Source organism: Fragaria vesca, linkage group LG6 (assembly GCF_000184155.1).
Source record: "Fragaria vesca subsp. vesca linkage group LG6, FraVesHawaii_1.0, whole genome shotgun sequence".
Classification (NCBI taxonomy): domain Eukaryota; kingdom Viridiplantae; phylum Streptophyta; class Magnoliopsida; order Rosales; family Rosaceae; genus Fragaria; species Fragaria vesca.
The window spans coordinates 5,824,342-5,841,433 of NC_020496.1; the positions used below are offsets into that span (position 1 = coordinate 5,824,342).

Consider the following 17,092-nt stretch of genomic DNA (forward strand, 5'->3'; position numbering starts at 1 on the left):
TAAAAAAACCAAGAAAGACAAATGCGGCTGCATATTCTTGGATGTGTTTGATGATTAGACTTCTAGCTCTAGGTTAATCCCATCAGTATTTCATTCACATAAGAAAACTAATTATTATTATTATTAGATTTTTAGGATTACTTATTAATTAAGAAAACCAAATATACTGAAATTTTTCAATTGATTCACATAAGGAAACTAATTATTATTATTATTAGATTTTTAGGATTATTTATTAATTAAGAAAACCAAATATACTGAAATTTTTCAATTGAGTGTGATGACATGTATATGCCACGTAGGTTGCCACGTAATTTGGTATAAATTTTTGGTGCACGTAGCAGAACTCATGTTATTAACACACCCTATTTTGCTATTCACACACCTCATGCATTTTCATAATACTATAAATTTGATTGTGTTTACGAAATTACCTCTTAAAGTTGCTTTATAATTGATCCACATCAGAAAAGGAGTGTGTAAATAATAAAATATGATGTGTTAATATATAGCACTATCCAAATTCATTCTATTACAAGATCATAATGATCAGATAAAGTACAAGAGACACATAGAGGCCTAGAATAAGAGGCACATAGGCCCCAACAAAAGAGGCCCATTGCATGCATAATTAAAATCCACATTGGGCCCAAATAAAAACTACAAACCTTAGATTCCTAGCTATTACACTTCCACAATAGGATCTACGGCTGCGACATCCCACTGCCAAATTCGATCCCCTTCATGAACGATAGCAACCATCGTAGAACCACATCGCATCACTCCTCCGCCGGATGGAACACACGCGTACGCATGACTCACAAGTAACCATAGAGACAGTGATCGAAAAAACAATCTGAACAGCCTCTTTAGATTGGACAAGAAATCGCCAACGAGCAAAAGCTTGCTTAGTGGTGGAGAAGAGAGTGGATATGGAACTCACCGTAGCTAAAACCTTCCAATGGTGGAGCAAGTTTGGTTTGTGGAGAAGGAGGAAACACAAGACGGAGAGGGGGTAAGAGTGGAGACGTACAGAGATCATTCCATCTTTGCAAATCTCATGAAAGGAAAGAGATAGAGTTGGTAGATGGTGACATGGGCAAATCTGGTTGATCAATGAGGTTGGGTAAGGGTGGAGATGGAGGTAAAGGCGACTAGGGAAAAGGTGGTGGGAGGAGTGGGTATGTAGGGTGGGAATGTGTTCAAAACGGCTGACCTAGAAGAAGATTTATGGAGAGAAGGAGGAGCCTCTCTCTCTAGAAATATTCTTTGTTGATGATACTTCGCTTTGTTTAAGTTTGCTTATTTTGGTCCTATCAACAAATATATGGTTCTGCTTTGTCGTTTTGGTTTCTTTTGGTCTTCGGATTCTTTTTTTTTTGTCTAATCTCCTGGTCTTCTGATAATTTGTCTTGATTTTCCTAAGCACAACTATGATCACATTACCGGCGATATTCCCCAATGAGAGCAACTGATTTTTTTAGCGAGCTAAATATGCTCTTGTGTTGTACTTGTCCCGTGTGAGACCTAGTAAGGTGGTTAATATATATTCATCTATTAAAAACAAGGGTAAGGCTATGGTGTGTTGATGCATGTCATGCATCAACTTGGTCCTAAAGTTGTAAAATGAGTCCTTAAGGTAGTAATATTAATCCTCAAAATTGTAATTGAGTCCTTAAAGTTGTAAAAACTCATATTTACAACATTAGTCATCTAAGTGGTAAAATGTGTCCTTAAAGTGGTAATTGAGTCCTCAATGTTGCATCAACTTTTCTTTTATCACTTTGAGGACTAAATTACCACTTTAACGACACATTTTACCACTTAGAGGACTAATGTTGTAAATATGAGTTTTTACAACTTTAAGGACTCAATTACAACTTTGTAGATTAGTATTACTACTTTAACGACCAATTTTACAACTTTAGGACCAAGTTGATGCATGACATGCAATAACACATTGTAGAATTTTCCTAAAAAAAAAACATGATTAAATTCATTTTACCCTCTTGAGGTTTAAAGTTAACTCAATTTCAGTCATTAGCCCCTCAATTTTGAATATTCATCCCTGAATTTTTTATTTTATTTTATCAGCTATTTGTTAAAGATTTTGTTAATTTTGAATTTATGGTTCACTTTAAAAGGTTAAAATAATCATTTAATGACAAAAATCACATTTTAAGGCCTCATTTCTAAGATTTCATGTTCCAAATTGAACATAATCATAGCAAATGCACATGGGACAATTGAAAAATAAAAGGAGTAAATTTTCAAAATTAAGAAAACGAGACTGAAATGATGTAAACCTCAGAACTGAAGCAGGTGAAATGAATTTAATAGCCAAAAAAAGTTAAACTGGGTTGCCAAATATTAAAAAATTGAAGGAGGTCCAGTATCTATTTTAACGAGAAAATTCTTGGGTTCACATGGTGAAATTTCACCGAGTTGACGTGGCACACCTGCCCACCACAAGTTTCAGTCAGCCCTTTTATTTGACTAACAATGTTGTTTTCGGTTAACGTTAAGTTTGACCATAGGTGGGGTAAAAAAAAATTAAATTTTTGGGAGAGAGAAATGGGGTATGTTGGTATTCACGTGATCCCCAACACTTTGAGCTTTTAATTGGGTCCAAATCAAATAGGCCGGCTAAGCAGATCCGACCCGAAAGAAAATAAAAAATAAAAGAAGCTCCGCTTCAAAGTTCAAAACCCCAAAACCGCAGCACTGGTTCTCTCTCTGGATTCGAAGAAAAAGAAGAGGTAGGGGCTCAGCTTCGTTAATCTCCTCAGTTTCGATTTCAACTATTTGAATATCAGCTCAATTCGATTTCGGATTCAATTTCATTGATTTTCTTTTCGTTCTGTGCGGTGATGATTGTTAGGGTTTCGGCGATGATTTACACGGCGATAGACACGTTCTATCTGAGCGACGACGAGCTGGAGAACACGCCGTCGAGAAGGGACGGCATAGATGCAGCTACCGAGACCACGCTCAGAATCTACGGCTGTGATTTGATCCAGGAGAGCGGCATTTTGCTCAGAATGTACGTGTTCTATCTCCAAAGTTTCAATTTTTACTTTAATTTTTTAATTAATTGTTCATAATTGTACAAGAGTGATGTTTGTTTCGAATTTTCGGGCCGAAAAAAGTAAAATTTGTTTGTTAAAATTTGATGAATTGCAGGCCTCAGGCTGTTATGGCCACTGGTCAGGTTTTGTTTCATCGTTTCTATTGCAAGAAGTCGTTTGCACGCTTCCATGTCAAGGTACATTTTACTTTCGTGTTTATAGAGTTGTTGCTTGATTGGCCATTTGTTTGGATTCTCAGAGATTGTGAGAAGTTAAGAAGATTAGGAGTTTTTCTGATTTTGAGAACTAAGGTGATTCTGTTTTGATTTTGGAATTTGTGTTTTTGTACTTTTAGTAGGTCCATATAGGTCTCCATGTTGTAGTGTTTTTGTTTTGGTTAGTGAAGATGAAATAGTGCTGTACAATGAATAGGCTGCTTTTGTAGTTTCTTGGTTTTTCAAAAGAAAGATACTTGTTTTAGGGGATTGTAAGAAGCGGAATATCATACGTTATGTGTTAGTAATGATTTTGCCGGATTTGATTTTCTTTTGTAGAAAGTTGCTGCTAGTTGTCTTTGGCTTGCATCAAAGCTGGAGGAATGTCCTAAGAAAGCTAGACAGGTGATTATTGTTTTCCACAGAGTGGAATGCAGGAGGGAGAACTTACCCATTGAGCATTTGGATCCACAATCAAAGGTCAGTAGCTCATGTTTGTTATGCGTATCACGTGTCAACAATGTTTCCGATTATCCTCCTTCTGAGCCAAAAGCATCAGATTTATTGCGAAGCAGCATATTTACGTTGCTCTTATAGAACTCATGGTTTTCGTTTTGTTTTTGGCAGGAGTATTCAGACTTGAAGGTGGAGTTGAGTAGAACAGAGAGACATATTTTGAAAGAGATGGGTTTCATTTGCCATGTTGAGCATCCCCACAAGTTCATTTCGAATTACCTTGCCACTCTTGAATCACCTCCAGAGCTAACGCAAGAAGCCTGGAATTTAGCAAATGACAGGTGCTTTTTCATCAGAAACCAATTTCTTTTTTGTTTTGTTGGTCTTGATATTTAACTTATAACTTTTGAATTTGAAGTAGGTGTGTTTGTTTATTTACAATTATCTGTTTTACCTGGAGATGTTAGTCTATTACTCTTTTATTATACCAATGAGTGTTAGTGGAATGTTTAGCCGACCATGTTTGCTCCCACCTGGTATGGGGTCGGAAATCCCTCATTTGCTAGAGATTCCTGCCTCTTAAAGATCGTAGAGTTAGGAGGCCCCAGTTTTTAGTCAGGACCTGTCAAGCGGTTTTGGGGATATCTGGGTGTAGACAAGAAAGTTCATAATGTGATGCCTATTGATACAGCAGTTTACTTTAAATAGATGGAAATAGCTATTTTAAAAACTGTTTTAGAACCATTAGAGTTTGAACTCTGTTGTGTAGAGTAGATTTCATGCCGTATTTATATGGGTTGCATGTCTATCTAGAAAACTGGAATGGTGTAGCATGTCAAAATCAAAAGTTGGGTCTCTAATAGGGGGATAGATCAATAAAGCTAATTTAGAAAAGGAAAGGACTTAAGAACTCGTCTGCAACTAGTAATGGATTTGACTCCGAGCTTTCAAAGGTTTATGGTTTTTAAATGGCATTTGATTTTGCTTTTCACTAGAATGATCTCATGAACTTTATGCTATTGGTTTAATTCTTATTGTTTCTCAACTTTTATTTGGAGCAGCTTGCGTACAACTTTGTGTGTTCGATTCAAGAGTGAGGTTGTTGCTTGTGGTGTTGTGTATGCCGCTGCTCGGAGGTTTCATGTCCCCCTTCCTGAGAATCCCCCTTGGTGGAAGGTATTTGATGCTGACAAATCAGGGATTGATGAAGTTTGTAGGGTTCTTGCTCATCTGTATAGTCTTCCTAAAGCTCAGTATATTCCGGTCTGTAATGATGGAGATTCATTTACATTTTCTAGCAACAAATGGAATTCACAGTCCCAGCCAGATTCAAAGGTATGAGCTTTGTCTTTGCCCCTATGAACTTTAGGATAAATAAAACCTGCTATATACTATTTAGATATTCTATTGCTAACGCAGAGTCTATTTTCATTGTTGGTCCATAGGAAGTTCCTAAGAGTAGCCCATCAACTGTTGCTGATACATCTAATTCAAAGGCGCCAACAGCTGTAGCCAATCCTGAATCCTCTGGATCAAAGGGTGTAAGCATAACAGCCTCCGATAAGGTAAAGGATTCTAAAGAAAGTGATGATGAATCTAAGAGCTTGCCTGTTGATTTAGAGGTAAGAGAAGATCTGAATATGAAATCCAAGACTGAACAAAGCAAAAGCAGGGACAGGGACAGGGACAGGGACAGGGATAGGGATAGGGACAGGGATAGGGAAAGAGAGAGGGACAAGGATAGAATAAAGGTACGAGATCGTGATCGGGGAGATAGAGAGGAAGCTGAGAGGGATAGAACCAAGGACCGAGGTCGTCGTTCTAAGGACAGAGCCAAAGATTCAGGTTGGTCACTTTATATATTTCATCCACCACTTTCATACAATATATCCATCTTCCTGCCTTTCGCTCACGACTTTGTCTATTCTAAACATTTTTGTCTTTAACTTTTGTGGTTGCAGGGGGGCATTCAGAGAAATCAAGACATTTCTCATCAAGAGGTAATTAGATTAGAAAATATGAAGGCTGTTTTTTCCCCCAAAGAAAAATAAAATGTGGTTGAGCCTAATAATCTGACATGTATCGTTATTTTGCAGACCGTGACTACCACAGTTCCTCGTATTCTTCAAGGGAGAAGGATCGCTATAGACATCACCCCTATGCCTGAATGGTGAATGTATTCATCTCGGTTTCGCTTGATTAAACTTGTACAATTCAAATACTTGATTGCATGTTGACACAGTTTCGCAGAAAAGAAAGTGATTTCCTGTTGAAGGGCCAGGGAAAGGCAGACGTTTTGACGATGAAAAAAAAAGGGCTTGTCTGAGTAATCTTTAAATACCTCGGCAGCTCTTTGAGAAATAGGTTCAATCCGTATGAACATGATGGATGTTGTGGAGTGGAAAAGTAGAAATGTTTGTGATTTCATAATGTCCGTCTTAACTTGAAAAGCATCCAAAATTTATATAGCAAATCTATCACCTCTATCTTTAGTCGAAGATTTAATTTCTTTGCTAAATCAATATCAAATACAACCAACTACTATATAAACACCATTCATGCAGTCTCATCCTTCAAGGTTCTAGACTCAAGCTACAACATTGGCATAGAAATCAACAGTCACTGATGGTGATGCGCCGTAGATCCTCGTCGCAGTACTTGCTCTTCTCCTCCCTCTCATCGCTGTTGTTGCCGGCGGCATCAATGTCGTGTGGAAGCCTATTCCAAGCATCATTGACCCAGCAGTGGTTGGCCTACGTCTCACTGGCGGATCCAGCCCCAGGCTCATCTGGGCTTAAGCCTAAGTGAACCTTTAGTCATTTCACAAGTAAGTAAAAATAAAAAAAAACAAAAAAAACAACCTACTTCACATCTAATTTTAATTGAGGCTTGAAGGATTACCCTACTTCTAACGCACGCAGCTTAACCTTAATCAAGCCTAATTTATTTATTTTTCAGACGTGATATGAAGGTTCTTCCTAATTCATAAGTATAGATGCGGAGGCTCTATCATACTTTTTTTAGATGTTGTTCTATTTAAGGTTCTCCCCTACTTAATTAAGCTACTTCACATATAATCTTAATTGATTAAGGCTTGAAGGGTTACATACTTCACCACACCCTGAATTAAGATGCTGGAGAGCAGCGACTAGCATTTTCTCAATTCCTAATATCAATAGCCCTCTGTCTGTCTTCCCCCTTCCTCAGCCCTAAATTCATAATCGCGACTCTTATTGACTTCATCATTTGCTGGTTGTCCACGACTTCTTTGTGATGAAGGATCGCCATTAATGAGTCTTTGTCCCAAGCTAACTCTCTAGATGTTACCGGTTTCGGTGAAGAAGAGAGAAGAAAATATTTATCTCACTGCCCAATTTCGTCTCCTTGGTTTTCATCTTTGAACACTTGTATATTCGTAAGTAGTTTAATAAGTTGAATCTTTGAATTAATTTGTTGATTATGAATTTGTCGTGGGCTTAAGTGCATACCATTTATGAATGTCTGATGAACAAAGTGTCCCACACCGTTGATATTCGTTAAAAAAATTTGTTGTTACAATTAACCCATGTATATTTTTTATCCTGGATCCGCTAATGCAGACGTTTACTATATGCTTATTCTCGTCGCCAGAAATGAGAAAGGCTTCGCAGATTATTGGAATACTGTAAATTCTGTAATCCTAGATCACCAGCACGACCGCAGGGAATTGATAGGCTTTTATTGAGATTGATTAGTTGCATATGACCTTTCTCTCTAACAACAAGAATTAATACTCGAAAATGAGTGTGTTGTCAGTTTGTGTCCAATTTCATTATTCATTCTAGAATAATAATAACTTTAAAAATCTTTAAATTTGTCTGGACACTGGTGTGTAAAAAACCCAAAATACAAAATGGGTTTCCTGCTTGTACTGTACTGACTGTAGAACTCCCCTTGCTCAATGAAATGATCGGAAAGAAGATAAAAATGGATTTGGGAGCTTTGTAATGCAATGCATATGAACTACTTCCTGTAAAGTCTTGATAATAATATTGACAAACTACAAAGATGAATCCTTTTAAAATTTGTGAGAGATTCTAGATTCTAGAGATTTAAGTTGCTAAATTTCTGCCCTTTGTAAGAGGAAGACATAAGTGCTAACTAATCACCGGTCAATTTCATCTACATATCTAGACGAACTTTAGGGGTGCTGATACTAGAACACTGTTCGCTGTTCTAAAGTTGTGGAGCAGATGGTTGGGTTGCATTGAAAGTGAGAGGCTTGATGTCTCTGGCGCGCATGTAGCTCAAGAACTGTCCAGGCAGCTCTTCGAGAAGAGATTGAAGAGCCGAAATTCGCCCACCTGCTAAAACCACAATGAGTTTTTGTTTTAATTCAGAATAAATAGCTTCAATGCATATGAACATGATTAATGTTGTGGAGAGGAAAAATAGAGATGTTTGGGACTTACTATGCACATCTCTCATAGGAACAAACTGTACGACGTCTCTTGTAGCCACACGACCTGTTGAACTTGATAATCGCTGTCCATTATCAGCATCGAGAATCTGCCAAATACAATATTCACATGGGCATTCAGAATTCTAGTTGTTGAAATTCCAACATATGTAGCATCAGGAGAAAGAGATGACTCGTAAAAAGAAACAAAAGCATACCTCCATTTGTTTAAAATCCGCTGTTCCTACTCCAACTATTAGAATTGAGAGGGGAAGATCAGATGCCCTCACAAAAGCATCTGTTGTTTCCTGGAGGTCTGTAAGGATCCCATCCTATAAAAGGTGGCATTTATGTCACCTCAATAAAAGAGATCTCACATAAAACAAACACTTGCAAATAAAATTCATCCTTCTCTTACCGTTATAATCAGCAACACATAGTACTTATTGTTGCTGTGGAATAGAGAATTGCCAGCAATCTCTGCAGCCCTATTAACCACTGGGCCAAAGACAGTGGGTCCTGATAGAGTAACATTGTGTAGGGCACTGGCATAAGCAGTCATTATGCCTTCAACTCCTTCAACCTAAATAAATGAAACAATCACCAACATAAAAAAAATTCATTGGTCAGTGACTTGGTATGTAAGTTTGCAAACCAGAGTAGAATGCCATATGTGAGGAACCAGACTCTTAATCTACCTCAAAGCCAGTTGCAGTTCCATCCAAGTTAAAACAGTGCGACACAGGCCCTCCAGCTGTCCTTCCTCCAAAGCCCCAAGCAGGAAAACGTTTATCAGCATCATAAAACTGAATAACTTCCCCAACTTCTGTTATTGCCTGCAAAATGCAAAAATAAACTTGATTACATTTACAGATACCACTCAACTATTACTCACAGAAGATTCCTTCTATGGTTATTTCTTTAAATCAAAGAACACATATTGTGTTGCATGTTATCAGACATTTGTTAATTACTAAAAGGAAAAATATATAACCAAAGTCTTAGTTATTAAAGCACCACATTTGCTAACCTGCTGGTAAGAATTCAACCGGCCATATGTATCAATGTAGTGCAACGAATCAGGTTTTCGAGGATCTCCATTTGAAGCTGTGACAAAATTCAGTATCAAGGCATGCAAATAGATTGGAATGATAAACATTTCAATAGTGCCGCTCAATTCTTACCAGTAAAGTCAACAGCAACCATGAAGTTAAGCTCAAACCCACTGGAAATATAATCGACAAAGCTGAACTGCTGCTTCTCATTAAATTGATCCACAAACAACTGACCCTTTGACAACTACAACACCATATTATTAACAAACAGTGAGTACATTTACATGTATGCTACAAGTATATGAACTAGAATGCAAGCTTGAATAAACACCTTTTCACAACCAAGAGAAGATGGAATGACAAAATTCACCCTACTTCTTTCTTTGAATAATCTCTCCAGGTCTGCCACAGATTTTTGAAGTTTCCTAAATTAGACAAAGAGGCAAATTGAAAAAGGTTGGTTGTCTGCCTTTTACAGGCAAAAGTACAAAGTTGAGATAAAAGTGAAAAAAGAACCAATAGTTTTAATAATTACCCAATAAGAACATGATTGCCATTACTGTTGAAATCAAAGCACTCGATGATTAATGGATTATCCTGCACCAAATTTAAGTTGCATAAATATTCTACCTTAATTGTCAATCAACTAACCGTATTTAACAGGTGAGCAGAATTGGCAAGCTTACCTTGCTTCCAAACTGCTGCATACTCAGGGACAGTGGTTTCCAAACTGGATTTAAATTGTTATCCACTACTTCAGTCTTACAAATTGGAACAGAACTTCCACTCTCAACAATTCTTGATACTCTTAAGAAAGGATCCTATAGTAAAGAAGTCAAAAAGATATATAAGAATCACTAAACCAAACCAAAAAAAAAAAAAAAAAGAATAATACTATGTATGAAATGAAAAAGATCTTAAAAATCGGTTTCATAAGGCGTACACTTTTAGAGAAGAAGTCTTTGTTTTCCAATTGGGAACAACAAAACTTTATCTCAACAACACTCTTCGAAGCCATAGTTTCTTCAGCATGGACAGTGAGTGTTCCTAAGTTTCTCGTACCTCCACGCCCGCTTCTGTTATGCAGCTTCAAGGTTACACTTCGACTTTGTTTTGTCACTATCTGCAATTAGAAAAGAACATGTTTACATACACAATACATCTTACCATTTAGCAAATGATAAAACATTTTTGCAGTACAAGACAAACAAACTGAAATTGCAATAACAATTATGATTTTGACACTATCTTCATACATAGTGCAACACCCCAATGAAATGACCTATTTTCATGAACTCTCTTTATCTGAAAGTAGTTTACCTCTGAAAGATTGCAACTGCCTTCCCCAAGAAATTCCTGATCCTCCAACTTCAGTGTCTGCAATGCAACACAATGAGATGATTAAGAAAGTAAACTCTGCCTTTATTTAGAGTTCACGTATGGTTTATATTCGCACCATGATGCAAAATTTATAGATCATAAACAGCAAAAGACAAAAGAACTTTTGAAGGAGTTGTTTTACTGTTGCTTCCATCACGCCTGATGTCCTAATTTGTTCCATATTATTCCTAGATTTTGCAAAATGTGCACAATCCTAGGGCTATGCCCAACCACACATATACTAGTACACTTCTTCGGGTTGTTTAATTAATATATATTTCTTGCCAATTCAATGTATTTGAGATGTAAGCAATTTACTACACCTTCATGGTTTGAAACCTGAACAACTGTAGAGTTCGAAAAATAGCATGGTTTATAACAATTCAGAATTATGTTTATAGAAGCCTTGATAGAAGAAATGGAATACCTTTACGTTTACATTGTGATATTTCGTATCGACATCATAGACCTGGAATCTGGGTTGAACACAAAACAAGAAAAAAGGAAAGGTCAGGGAAGCAGCCTAATCAAACCAACACAACTTATATGCGGCTAAGAAAAGAAATATGAGACTTACATCAATGGCTGCACAACCTCGAACTGATAGGAAACTGTAATTTTCTCAATCCATGCTGGACTCAAATTATTCATTATCACTTCAGTTCTCCCTAGCTCCTCTAGCTTACCTAGAAAACCATCTCCTTTCTTCACATAAACCACGACCATGGGATCACTCTGAAACAAAATAACAGATGTTAAAAGAACTATTCATTACCATGACAGAGTACCCATGTTAAATGTGATGTAATACATAACATAGAACTGTATCAAAGAGAAAATATTCATTATATTTGTTCTTGATTGATAAGAACTATGCTAGGCCTTCAATGTGTAAGGGTGTTGTAGTAATAACAATTATTGACATGATAAAGCAAGATAAACAGGTCATGCTCATGTACTCAATTTACGTTCTTCAGTTTGCAGTATTGTAATAACCATGATAAACAGTTATAAGAAAATTTGGAGTGAAAAGTGCTGATTAAGCTTTAGCTGTATCAATTACTGCTATATCGATATGGATATATAAACATACCTTTGATGCAATGTCCCGATCAATCAAGTTAGTTGCTGACAGTGATAACTGCAACACAGACACGAAATCCAACATTAAATTCCAAAGAAGGAAACAGGAGGTCCGACTAGAATATAAGAAAATGAAGAGAACCATCAATTACGAGTGCAAAGACACCAGACTTATCACATCCATCAAACGTACACCAAAGTTTAAAGCAGTCATAATCTTAAGGCACTTAATTACTTCTACCAGACCAGATGGCAAATAATATTGAGTATTGTACTTCATAGTCCATTACAGCTTCATTACATTGTCCAGCTTAAAGGTTCATTACTGTCTCAAGCTAGGCCGAATACTGCAGAGTGAATCCTCTAGGAGTAGCAGTAACCAATTTTAGTCAGTTGATATATAAACCATTAAATAATGTATTGAAAGACAGAGCAAAAGCAAGTGGTACAAAATGGATCGAGGCCTACTGATATTCTTGAAATGGCCCGGGTATACAGATTGTCATTCTGATGATGGAGACCTTACCACAACTCCACATCCACTAGAATGATGGAGTCTCTTTATAAGTGGCACCTATGCTCTTTATAAGTAGCACAGTATTATGACTTTTCTCACACCTCCAAGTGACAAACAATATTTTAATATCAATCAACGGTTTTGTCCTATGCTCTCAAGTCAAATTGGCATAAGATAAATCAGAATCTAGCTAATGTTCTGTTTCTGAGAGAATGTTGTAGGCTTTTTGCAGACAAGGTGGTCGAGGTGCAGTACTCAATCAACATGCAGCCTAAGAAGCCAGTCACGTAAAATACCGATAATGTATGCAAATAATCTGAACAGGATGTCACATTACTTGGTAATTGACAATGGTGTTGTGTGCAAGACAAACACAGCAATTTTATACAGTTGAACACAGTTTTGAGTTTTAAATCTATAGTGAACAACATAGAAACTTTCGTGTTGAACATTCAAGAAGACTTGCTTGCAGACCAGGTTGCAACAGAATACAGGCTGCAATTCGGGGCAAGACAGTAGTGGTTTCAAAATGGAACACAAAAGTCATTGGCAAAATTGACCCGCAGCATGCCATCTTGAACTCAGGCACACCAGTTTTGATAAACCACAATACTTTAATCAACAATCATGCCGTCTTTACTTTCCAGAAAGATCATAGCACAAAGTTTAGGAATCAAAGTTCCTTTTTCAGTTGGCTCAAAAAACATTCTATACATTATAATAAACAAAAAACTATATATTGAAAACAGATTGACCAGGCCAAATTACATGAAACTGATTATAAATTAAAAATTCACCATGCTAATAAAATATGAGATTATTAGTTTCAAGAACAGAGGAACCAAGCTATTCAGTTTTCTGGGCAAGTTTCAAGTTTCAATCTTTACACGCATCGATAAAAAAGTTTCAATCTTTACAGAATCTAGACAAACCCAGAACCACAGAAATATCAATCCTGTTGTTTTACCAAAAGATAAACAAAAATCAATCGGATATGTTCTAGGGTTTTAAAGAAGCCAAAACAGTAAGATTGGGGCAAAATGTAGGTTACCTCGAGAGGAGTGCATAGTGATTCAACCCCACGAGCGCGGTTAAAGAGCTCAACGGCGTCGTTTACGTCGCCGTCCCTGTTGATGGGCCTCTGATGGCCCCCACCCACTGCTTGCTTGCCACCTTTCACGTCGGAAAAACACCCTCCCATCTCTAAACCTCTCTTCTTCTTCTTCTTCTTCTTCTGCTTTTCTTTCTCTCTGTTACGAATTCAAAACCCTAAATCTTTATCGTCTCGCAGGGTTTTATATATAAGAGAGTGCTACGACGTTTAGGAGTCTTCGTCGAAGCTTACCGGACCGGAAATAAAGCCTGCTACTTCAACAGACGCGGTTGCAGAAATAATCTGATATAAAAAATAAAATCCTTCTTGGATAAAACTCTGACAATGTTCTTTGCCTTATTTTGCTTGGAAATTGTTGCGAATTTAATTATTTGTTTACAAAGAAAACCAAATTCTTGTTGAAATTAGACTTATATATATATTTTTCGTTTTTGAAGCTAAATATGTCACGAGACTAGTAAAGGGAGAGTAGGTAGTGTGGGTGGTTTTAGCTATACTTAGTAAAATTTGGTGAGATGTCGAGTTTTGGTGATGTGGGCACGGTATTTTTTGCCTATTTCAGTAACAGGAAATTAAGTTTATCGATAGAAACACGGCTTTTCTTTATGTTTTCTGGCTGATTGATATGGAATGGATCAACGGTAGGGACGAGGTAGTGAGGAAGAACACAAGCGATAATGGTGTCGGAACAAGAGAGTGAAAGGTATAGCGCGTATTATTACGAGTAATAATCTGTGTGCTTTGATACTTGAAAAAAGAGTGAAAAGTATAACACGTATTATTAAGTGATGATAAATAAAAACTTATGATTAGAATTATAAAAAGAATCTTAATCTTTCAGGTCACGTTTATTAAGTGATATCAACTATTTACATTTGTAGTTTGTTTTTTTTGTTGATGAATAATAAATCTGCTTGATGTTATCCAACCATACGATTAAAACATTAAACAGAAATGATGGACATACATTCATTCATGGATGATTAGAGTTACTTCTGGTGGCATAAGAAGGCATAGAAGATCGAAGAGTTTTAAAACTCATCGGCTCTTGATCCTGGAATAGTCTTATGGTGGTTCTAGTGGACATGGAGGAGTCAGATTCAGCTTCTTCGATCTGTTCTCCGTCCGAGAGACGCCTTCTGCATAGGGTGGACTAAAGGTATTTGATAAGTCAGGTACGCCTAACACTTGTTGTTTAATGGTTACTAGCTAGCTACTCTCCTTTTTATGGTTTTCAGCATAGAAATGATGTACGTTTTTCTAACTTTTTTTCGCACTCAAATTGTTTTTTACTTCTATCTTATCAATATAAGGCATGGTGTATCTTCGCAAAAGAAATTAAGAAAAATTAAGTGGAAGATAGTTTAAAAAACTGGGATTTCTAGGAAACGTTTATTCATTTCTTTATTTGAATTTCTAAAAGAAAGTTATCTTCAAAGCGTCCATCGCATATATGCGTGGATCAACCTGTTATGCGTTGGATTGTCATCGGCAAAAGCGAGGTGAAGAACGGATCCTCAAAAGCTATGTTTTCAGGACTCGATCTCCTCTTCAAAAGGCCGGGTATATAAATATGTTTAAAACAGATTATGGTTTCGTGACTAGCTCGTACTTTCACATTTTTGATCAGAGCCTAATTACTTTCCAATTGCTCGTCTGTACCACCCAATTAATAAACCAGTGGAAATGGGCATAAAGTTTACTGTGTATTACTCTACTGTATATATGTATATCTCTAGCTAGTGTATGTATCCTAGTTTACCAAATGCAATAGTTTACTGTGTATTGCAGCAAAACACACACTCATATCTCTATATATAATTGTTACGACGTACATTAATATTCTGAATTCTAGTTCTAGATATTCGGTCATAAACTGAACGTGTATATATTTATATATATATATAGGGTCCTTCTAATGAAAAAGTTGGTGTAATCCCTCATCCCTCATATATAGTAAAAAAAAAAGGATCCCTCATTAGAAGGTCCTGTATATATATATATATATATATACATATATATATATATGGTGTATTCTTATACTATCTAGTTCTGTGGTGGTTCAAACTTGTCTAGCTAAATTGGCCGATTCAAGAAGCTTTTACGTACTGCTATAGATTTTCATTTTACTACCTGGTAACTAAGTACAAACAACGTCACTTGCATCGTCATTTTGCCAGTACTATTTGATCGAGTTGGTAGAAAAATATGTCTGCATAATTGCATTGAAATACCTGGATGATGATGCTACATATATAATCCAATAATTTACATCGACTAGCTAGCTAGTCTCGAGGAATCAAAGTATTCCAATTTCCAACCAACTGGTACCCAAAGTATTATCCATTTTAGAGTCAACCATATATGCATGATATATATAGAGGCCGGATCAGAGCGGACGTCCGCACCGGCCTTAAAGTGCGGATGTCCATTCGTTCTCTACCTTCTGGCGCCGACGACAGTGCGCCTCCACCCTAGAAGACTCCAGCAGCATCCCCGACCATTTTCCCTCTTCGGTGAGTCCGTTATTTTCCAGTTTTCCGGCGAGATCATCCAAAACTTCAAACAAAGTCGATCTCGCCGGAAAACTGAAAAAAAACGGACTCGCCGGGGAGGAAAGGTGGTCAGGGACACTGCTGGAGTAGGGTATAGAACGGACGGACGTCCTCACTTTAAGCCGAGTGCGGACGTACGCTTTTGATCCTCTATATATATATGGTCTCCGGAGCCAAGTTAATTTGAAATTGGCGGGAAATTCCCAAGTCGATTCCAAACTTTTCCGACAAGATGATCATAGTAGTATGCAATTAAGCATGTATTTGTATGGAAACAAGTTGGATCGACGTGGAAGTCAAAGTCGATCAACGTAAGTCAGTCAACGAGATCATATATCCATTTTATAATCAGAGAGAGAATAAAATAGATCGAGTAGAGACGGATCTGAAATCAAAGCTAGCTCGTGAGTTTTGAAGTGATGGAAAACTGGCGAAGACGCGCGATGGACTTGAATACTCGGTTTTAGCTAGCTAGAAAATTATTCAGTAAGATTATTCAAGAAAATATATACCACTGTAGGTGATATATCCTTAATCGTTTCGAAACTTACTCAGAAGATTCATCGAGTAAAATGTCAATACAGTTACTCCACCCTTCAAATTATCCTGTTGAAGATTTTACAAACCAGAGAGAGGAAGATACAGCACCAATCCTACAAGTTGAATTTTCTAATTCTTGGTGCTCACAGACACAGTATTGGACTTTTCTGCAAGGGACTTGTATTATGGATTACACCTCAGGCGCATCTCTGGTTTGTTCGGTGCTTTTGCACGAGAGGCCGGCCGGGTCCCCGGAAACGGTCAGTTAACTCTCTGGATTGTTCTAAACTTCTGTAGGAATCTTTATTTCATTCCCCGACCGACCGGCGCCCTTATCTTCATGTTTCGGTATGAGGGCAAGACAAACATGCATCCTGCAACCAATTTGCTAATTAATGAAATGATGGATTTTTTTTGTCATAAGTAATGCTAGGTGAACCATCTTTTGGGAACCACTTAGAGTCCACTTTAGGTGACAGCTTACGTGGCATTGTCACTTTATCAAAACTAATTTCAACTCTTTTATATTTATATATTTTCTTAATAACAAAATTCATTTTTCTAATTTCACTTTTATGATTCTTTTAACCCTAATTCTTTTTCCTTCTTCTCTCTGATCTAACGTTTGCCGTCTTCATCTCCATTAGACCGATTTCTGTTCTCTCTCTCTC

The 17,092-nt window shown here is 37.0% G+C and overlaps 2 protein-coding genes across 2 annotated transcripts; one reads left to right on the top strand and one right to left on the bottom strand.

The window, feature by feature from the left end:
- The first annotated feature begins 2,713 nt into the window (after positions 1-2,713).
- Positions 2,714-6,238, top strand: LOC101310327 (cyclin-L1-1-like). The gene is made up of 9 exons (XM_004302427.1): positions 2,714-2,759; positions 2,882-3,043; positions 3,184-3,265; positions 3,623-3,763; positions 3,911-4,080; positions 4,801-5,074; positions 5,185-5,584; positions 5,701-5,739; positions 5,836-6,238. Exons 2-9 carry the CDS (start codon positions 2,892-2,894, stop codon positions 5,904-5,906), a joined length of 1,329 nt encoding a protein of 442 aa, XP_004302475.1. The 5' UTR covers positions 2,714-2,759; positions 2,882-2,891; the 3' UTR covers positions 5,907-6,238.
- A 1,609-nt stretch (positions 6,239-7,847) lies between these two features.
- LOC101310618 (protein BONZAI 3-like) lies at positions 7,848-13,593 on the bottom strand. Its single transcript, XM_004302428.1, has 16 exons — positions 13,264-13,593; positions 11,706-11,753; positions 11,190-11,347; positions 11,040-11,088; positions 10,553-10,609; positions 10,176-10,355; positions 9,919-10,053; positions 9,768-9,829; positions 9,564-9,657; positions 9,362-9,476; positions 9,208-9,284; positions 8,876-9,013; positions 8,596-8,760; positions 8,396-8,509; positions 8,191-8,287; positions 7,848-8,082 (listed from the first exon to the last, which is right to left on the bottom strand). The coding sequence occupies exons 1-16, from the start codon at positions 13,411-13,413 to the stop codon at positions 7,955-7,957; spliced, it is 1,767 nt and encodes a 588-aa protein (XP_004302476.1). The 5' UTR covers positions 13,414-13,593; the 3' UTR covers positions 7,848-7,954.
- Positions 13,594-17,092: the final 3,499 nt, after the last annotated feature.

Bases quoted from the DNA above. Each gene is read 5' to 3' on its own strand.
- LOC101310618 (XM_004302428.1), bottom strand. From the start codon at position 13,413: ATGGGAGGGTGTTTTTCCGACGTGAAAGGTGGCAAGCAAGCAGTGGGT. The intron at 10,610-11,039 runs GTATTCCATTTC...GTTGCATTGCAG, and splicing joins ATCACAATGTAAACGTAAAG to ACACTGAAGTTGGAGGATCA. The intron at 10,356-10,552 runs GTAAACTACTTT...TTCTAATTGCAG, and splicing joins GCAGTTGCAATCTTTCAGAG to ATAGTGACAAAACAAAGTCG.
- LOC101310327 (XM_004302427.1), top strand. From the start codon at position 2,892: ATGATTTACACGGCGATAGACACGTTCTATCTGAGCGACGACGAGCTG. The intron at 3,764-3,910 runs GTCAGTAGCTCA...TGTTTTTGGCAG, and splicing joins ATTTGGATCCACAATCAAAG to GAGTATTCAGACTTGAAGGT. The intron at 5,740-5,835 runs GTAATTAGATTA...GTTATTTTGCAG, and splicing joins AAGACATTTCTCATCAAGAG to ACCGTGACTACCACAGTTCC.